Here is a 7,444-nt window from a genome sequence, read left to right as displayed (position 1 = left end):
CTCTCTCTCTCTGCCTGCCTCTCTGCCTCCTTGTGATCTCTCTGTCAAATAAATAAATAAAATATTTAAAAAAATAAAAATGCTTATATAACACTAGAAGTTGACAATTGATTTAATGATAAAGATATGGAATCATAAATGATAAATAAAAGTGTAGATCATTTATGGAAGACCACTGGTGGTACAAACCACAGAAAGATCTCTGAATGTCAAAGGCAGTGTGGACAGGTTTACTTGTATAAAGAATTCTAATAAATCAAAGAAGTGTAATTTCATAATTCAATCAATGAGCTCTGTAATAAGTGAAATCTGAAATTACTCCTGGATCTCAGAACTTACAAAGTATGATATTTATAAAGTTACTTCGTGTTTAACTACTTAGCTTCTACTAATCTAAAATGTGAATTAAAATAAAATATAATGCATATAAAGCATTCATACCTTTTAGACTATGTAACATAATTCATTAGACAGGAGTGTCTTTAAGTATTGAATATCTTTTTTTTTTTTTCCAAGTTTGGGTATGTTTTTAAAAAGTCTTTTGAATGTTTGTAGTTAAGTTTAAATTAACATTTGCAGAAGGTACATCATCTTGCTTTTTATGAAAAATCAAATTGCTTTCATTCATCTAAGCAAATGTATGAGGAATTCTGTTTGACCATTATGATTTAATGGATTCATATTAATAATGTATTTTTTAAGACTGGGCTAAATATAAAATAATATGTATAATTATAATTGATGACAAATCCAAGTTAAGTGTTTTCTTTTATGATGCTTATGGATTTCACCTGAAGTTACATTGATCTGCAAACACAATTATGTGCATGCATACATTATTAATTACTTCTCTACAGGTAAGAATTCAAATATTTTAGGAAATTCTCCAGGATATTTCATATCCATTCTTGTTTGTCGCCTGAATTGTTGGAATAAATATACCAATGTTCTCTGTGATTGGATTGTATATTAATTGTACCTCGGGTATATCTTATTCAGCATTTGTAATCTACCAGCAAATGAGGCAGCTGAGAGAGAGACAGCAGAGGAGTGACACATACCTTCTGTTGACCAGAGAGTCGGGCATCTTCCAGTGGGAGACCAGGTTACTCTTGTAAACAAACAGTGTCTGTGGTCTTCACAGACTGCTGGCCCTGTGAGAACTGAGTGAGGCAATAGTGGAAAAAGTAGATTTCTCATCAATGTGTCACTTAAAATTTGAACAGGAAATTCTGACACTTGGGCTATTTTGAAGCCAGTGCATCTCATACACACCTCCAGAATGTAAAGGCTTTGAGCTTGTAGTGTGTCATTTAGTTTGTTTGTACCTTGGCAAGTGCCCCTAAGAAATATTTATGTTCCAGGAGATACTGGGGTCACACTTGACCACCAGGCTGTTAACTGAATAACAAACACTGAGTACCAAGACTTTCTGAAAAATATCTTAGATGTTTAAGTTTTACTTTTAGAGAAGGTTGCGAAATCTTGGCATTACGTATCTTTTCTTATGCCTTTGCTATGTCATTTCTATTACACTGAAAATATTCAACAATCATCATCCTCTTAACGGGTATTTAATGATATTGCACTAATTCTGAAGACTAACTACATTTTCAAATTTATTGCTACTGTCACAAAAACATCAATTTCCAAACTTATTTTTTTTAAGATTTTATTTATTTATTTGACACACAGAGAGAGATCACAAGTATGCAGAGAGGCAGGCAGAGAGAGAGGGGGAAGCAGGCTCCCTGCTGAGCAGAAAGCCCAATGCAGGGCTCCATCCTAGGACCCTGGGATAATGACATGAGCCAAAGGCAGAGGTTTTAACCCACTGAGCCACCCAGGCGCCCCTAAACTTATCTTTAAAAAAAAATCATATTTATTTATTTGAGAGAGAGAGAGGGAATGAGTACAAGTGGGGGGGAGGGACAAGGGAGAGGAAGAAGTGATCTCCCCACCTAGCAAGGAACAGGAAGCAAAGCTCAAATCCAGGACCCTGGGATCATGACCCTAGCTGAAGGCAGATGCTTAACTCCCCAGACTGAGCTAATCAGACATCCCTCCAAACTTATCTTCTCAATTTTTCTGCCTTAGTTTTTAAAATAGTTGCAATCAATTTTGTTATTTGTAAGTAAGATATTTAGGTTTCTGCTGAAAAACTAAATACAACAGTGAACAATATTGAACAATAACACCATGCCAGAGATCTGAATATTAAATAATTAGCCACTCATTTTTCCTGCTCCCCTATGGCAACCACAACTTTGGTTTCTATATATGAGACTATTTCTGTTTTGTTTGTTTTCATATTTTGCATTACCAGTTAAATCATATGGTATCTGCCTTTCACTGTCTAATTTCATTTAGCATTAAAACTTCTAGGTCCATTAACATTGTCAAAAATGACAAAATTTTTATTCTTTTTTATTGCTGAGTAATATTCCATTGTGTATATTGTATGTGTGCATACAGATACATATATATATACATATATTTTAAGTATAATATATATACTACTTCTTCTTTATACATTCATCTATAGTTGGACACACATTTGCTTCCATATCCAGGCTACAGTATTAATGCTGTAATAAATATAGGGTGGAAATGTCTCTTCAAGTGAATGTTTTCATTTTCTTCAAATAGACATCCTGAATGGATTTTCTGGATATTATGTTATTTCCATTTTTCTTTTTGTTGAGGAACCTCTATACTCACATGCATTATGAATACATCAATTTACATTCCCAGAAACAATGCACAAGATTCCCTTTTCTCCACACTCTTGCCGATAATTGTTATTTCTTTTCTTTTTGATTCTGACAGGTGTGAAATGATAGATACCTTATTGTGGTTTTGACTTGCATTCTCCTGATGATTAATGATGTCGAACATCTTTTTATGTGTCAGTTGGCCCTCTGTATGTTGTCTTTCAAACAATATCTATTCGTGTCTTTGGCCCATTTCTAAATCACTTGTTTCTATACTTTTGGTGTTGAGATGTAGGAGTTCTTTAAATATTTTGGATACTAATCCCTGGCTGGGTATATCACTTGCAAATATCATCCCCCATTAGGTAGGCTGCCTTTTTGTTTTGTTGATGATTTCCTTGGCTGGGCAAAAAATTTGTGGTTTGATGTATTGTTTATTTTTCATTTTATTGCCCTTCCTTAAGGAGACAGAGCCAAAAGAGCAAAGTTAAGACCTATCTCCAAGAGTTTGTTGCCTATGCTTTCTTTGAGGAATTTTATGGCTTCTGGCTTTATATCCAGGACTTTGATTCATTTTAGGGTGTGTGTGTGTGTGTGTGTGTGCATGTGTGTGCGCATGCATGCGCGTGTGTGTGTGTTTATGGTGTAAAAAGTGGTTTGTTTTTATTCTTTATCACATAATTTTCCAGTTTTTTAAACACCATTTACTGAAAACTCACTGTTCCCTATTGTCTATTCTTACCTTTCTTGTCATATATTAGTTGACCATATAAACAGAGTTTTATTTCTGGACTTTGTATTCCATTCCTTTGATCTATGTGTCTGTTGTTGTGTCATGCTGCTTTGATTGCTATGGTTTTGTAGTATAGTTTGAAATCTAAGAGCATGTTACATATAGTTTTGTTTTTCTTTCAAAAGATTGCTTAGGTTTTAAAGTGTAGTTTGTCTGACGTAAATATTGCTACTCCTACTTTCTTTTGACATCTGTTTACATGCTAATGTTTTTTTAACTCCCTCACCATCAATTTGCAGGTGTCTTTAGGTCTAAAATGAGTATCTTACAGGCACGTAAAGATGAGTCCTTCTTTAAAAAAAATAATTTTGACACCATAGGTCTTTTAATTGGAGGATCTTGTCTATTGAAATTCAAAACAATTATTAATAGGTATAATATATTACCACCTTATTACTTTCTTGTAATTATTTCTGGAGATTTTCTCTGATCTTTTTTTGTCTTCGTCACCTTTGGCCTTTCTTTCCCATTGAAAGAGTCCCCTTTAATGTTTCTTTCAGGGCTGCTTTAGTGGTAACAAACCTTTAGTTTTTGTTTGTCTGAAAATCCTTTGTCTCTCCTTCTATTCTGAATGATAACCTTGCTGGATAGGGTATTCTTGGCTGGAGATTTTTCTTATTCATCACTTTGAATGTATCATGCCACTCCCTTTTGACTTGCCAAGTTTCTCCTGAGAAATCTGCAGGTAGCCACATTTTGCAAAATTAATTACAGTATGTCTGGTGGTGCTGGCCTGCTTTTGTTGATTTTGGTGGGTGTTCTCTGTGCCTCCTGGTTGGATTTGGACTGTAAAAAGGGACAAAGAAGGACATTATATAATCACAAAGGGGACAATACAATAAGAAGATCTAACAGTTTAAATATTTGTCTCCAACTTGGGAGTTCCCAAGTATATAAATCAATTAATAACAAGCTTAAAGAAACTCATTGATAATAAGACAATGGTGGTAGGGGACTTTAACACTCTACTTTTATCAATGGACAGATCATCAAACAGAAAATAAACAAGGCAACAATGTCTTTGAATGACACACTGGAACAGATGGGCTTAACACATATATTTGGATCACTTCACCCTAAAATAGCAGAATACATATTTTTTTCAAGTTCACATGGACTATTCTCCAGGTCACAAAATAGGTGTCAACAAATAAAAAAGATTGAAGTCATACCATGCACTTTTGACCACAATGATATGAAATTAGAAGTCAACCATTAAAAATTTTGGAAAAAAATACAAATATATGGAGGCTAAACAATACGCTAATAAACAATAAATAGGTCAATCAGGAAGTAAAATAAGAAAAAAAATTAAAAACGCATAAAGCAAATTAAAATGAAAACAGGACAGTCCAAAACCTTTGGGATGCAGCAAAAGCAGTCCAAAGAGGGAAGTATAGAGCAATAGAGTTGCACCTCAAAAAACAAGAAAAATCTCAAATAAACAGTCCTGACTGATGAATGGATAAAGAAGAAGTATTACATAAATGCAATAGAATATTATTCAGCCATAAAAAAGAATGAAATCTTGCCATTTGCAACAACATGATGATGACAGAGTGTTATGCTAAGTGAAATAAGTAAGTTGGAGAAAGAAAATACAACATGATTTCACTCATATGTGGAATTTAAGAAACAAAGCAAACAAAGAGAAAAGAGAGAGGGAAGCAAAGCAAGAAACAGACTCTTAACTATGTAGAACACACTGATGGTTACCAGGGGGAATGCGAATGGGTAAATGAATGAAATAGGTGATGGAGATTAAGGAGGGCACTTGCTGTGTTGAGCACTGTGTGTTACATGGAAGTGTTGAATCAGTACATTGTACATCTGTAACTAATATTACACTGTATGTTAATTAACTGTAATTTAATTAATTTTTTAGAAAAAAATAAAGATTCCTTTGAATATTCAGAGTCTTTTGTAGTTCCATACCAACTTTAAACTTATTCTAGTTCTGCAAAAAAAAATTGTACTTTCATAAAGATTACATTGAATTAATAGATTATTTTGTGTAATATGATATTTTTGCAATACTATTCTTCTAGTCCATAAACATGGTATATCTTCCCATTTACTGATTGGTGTCATCTTTGAATTTTACCAATGTCTTAGAGTTTTTAGAGTATAGGATTTACACACCCTTGGTTATAATGCAATTATAAGTAGCACTATTTTTTAACTTCTGTTTCTTCTAGTTTTTTTACTAGTGGATAGAAATGCAACAGATTTCTTCATACTAACTTTGTATCCTGCAGTTTATCTGATTTTATTTATAATTTCTAATAGTTTCTTTGGTGGAGTCTTTAGGTTTTTCTATCTAGAAGAAAACACTGTTGTTTGCAAATAGTGACAGTTTTGCATTTTCCTTATCAATTTGGATGTCTTTTATTTCTTTTATTTCTTTTTCTTTTCAGATTACTGTGACTAGGACCTCCAGTACTGTTTTGAGTAAAAGCCATAGGAGTGGACATCCTTGGTTTTTTTGTTTTTTGTTTTAATTTTTTAATAAACATCTAATGTATTATTAGCCCCACGGGTACAGGTCTGTGAATTGCCAGGTTTACACACTTCACAGCACTCACCATAGCACATACCCTCCCCAATGTCCATAACCCCACCACCCTCTCCCTCAGTTTGTTTTGTGACATTAAGAGTCTCTTATGGTTTGTCTCCCTCCCGATCCCATCTTGTTTCATTTATTCTTTTCCTACACCTCAAACCCCCCACATTGCATCTCCACTTCCTCATATCAGGGAGATCATGTGATAGTTGTCTTTCTCCAGTTGACTTATATCGCTAAGCATCATACCCTCTAGTTCCATCCACGTCATCACAAATGGCAAGATTTCATTTCTTTTGATGGCTGCATAGTATTCCGTAGTGTATATATACCACCTCTTCTTTATCCATTCATCTGTTGATGGACATCTAGGTTCTTTCCATAGTTTGGTTATTGTGGACATTGCCGCTGTAAACATTTGGGTGCACGTGCCCCTTCGGATCACTACGTTTGTATTTTCAGGGTAAATACCCAGTAGTGCAATTGCTGGTTCATAAGGTAGCTCTATTTTCAACTTTTTGAGGAACTTCCATGCTGTTTTCCAGAGTGGTTGCACCAGCTTGCATTCCGACCAACAGTGTAGGAGGGTTCCCCTTTCTCTGCATCCTCACCAGTGTCTGTCATTTCCTGACTTGTTAATTTTAGCCATTCTGACTGGTGTGAGGTGGTATCTCATTGTGGTTTTGATTTGTATTTCCCTGATGCCGAGTGATGTGGAGCACTTTTCATGTGTCTGTTGGCCATCTGAATGTCTTCTTTGCAGAAATGTCTATTCATGTCCTCTACCCATTTCTTGATTGGATTATTTGTTCTTTGGGTGTTGAGTTTGCTAAGCTCTTTATAGATTTTGGATGCTAGCCCTTTATCTGGTACATCCCTTGCAAATATCTTCTCCCATTCTGTCAGTTGTCTTTTGGTCTTGTTAACTGTTTCCTTTGCTGTGCAAAGGCTTTTGATCTTGATCAAGTCCCAATAGTTCAGTTGTGCCGTTGCTTCCATTGCCTTTGGCGATGTTCTTAGGAAGAAGTTGCTGTGGCTGAGGTCGAAGAGGTTGCTGCCTGTGTTCTCCTCAAGGATTTTGATGGATTCCTTTCTCACATAACATTCTTATTTTGATCATGATCTTAAAAGAAAAGCTTTGGATTTTCACTGTTGACAATGATGTTATTTCTAAGCTTGTAATATGTGGTCTTTATTATGTGAGGTACATACCCTCTCTACACACTTTGTTGGGAGTTTTTATCATAAATGGATGTTGAATTTAGTCAAGTGCTTTTTCTTCATCTGTTGAGATTACCATATGATTTTTACCTTTCAATTTGTTAATGTGATGTATCAAGTTGATTGATTTGCAGATATTAAACCATTCTTGCA

General features: G+C 34.7%; 1 protein-coding gene across 1 annotated transcript in view; it reads right to left on the bottom strand.

Annotated features, from left to right (window-relative positions):
- Positions 1-1,894: 1,894 nt before the first annotated feature.
- Positions 1,895-7,444, bottom strand: part of LOC131839048 (NKG2-A/NKG2-B type II integral membrane protein-like) — a 34,415-nt gene continuing 28,865 nt past the window's right edge. Inside the window, exon 5 of the mRNA XM_059186116.1 lies at positions 1,895-4,293. Coding sequence (XP_059042099.1) covers positions 4,216-4,293 — 78 coding nt within the window. The 3' untranslated portion in view covers positions 1,895-4,215. The remainder of the gene's footprint in view (positions 4,294-7,444) is intronic.

The sequence above is a fragment of the Mustela lutreola genome, chromosome 8 (genome assembly GCF_030435805.1).
Source record: "Mustela lutreola isolate mMusLut2 chromosome 8, mMusLut2.pri, whole genome shotgun sequence".
Classification (NCBI taxonomy): Eukaryota; Metazoa; Chordata; class Mammalia; order Carnivora; family Mustelidae; genus Mustela; species Mustela lutreola.
The sequence above is the reverse complement of the archived record's forward strand: the minus strand, read 5'-3'. Positions and strand labels throughout refer to the sequence as shown.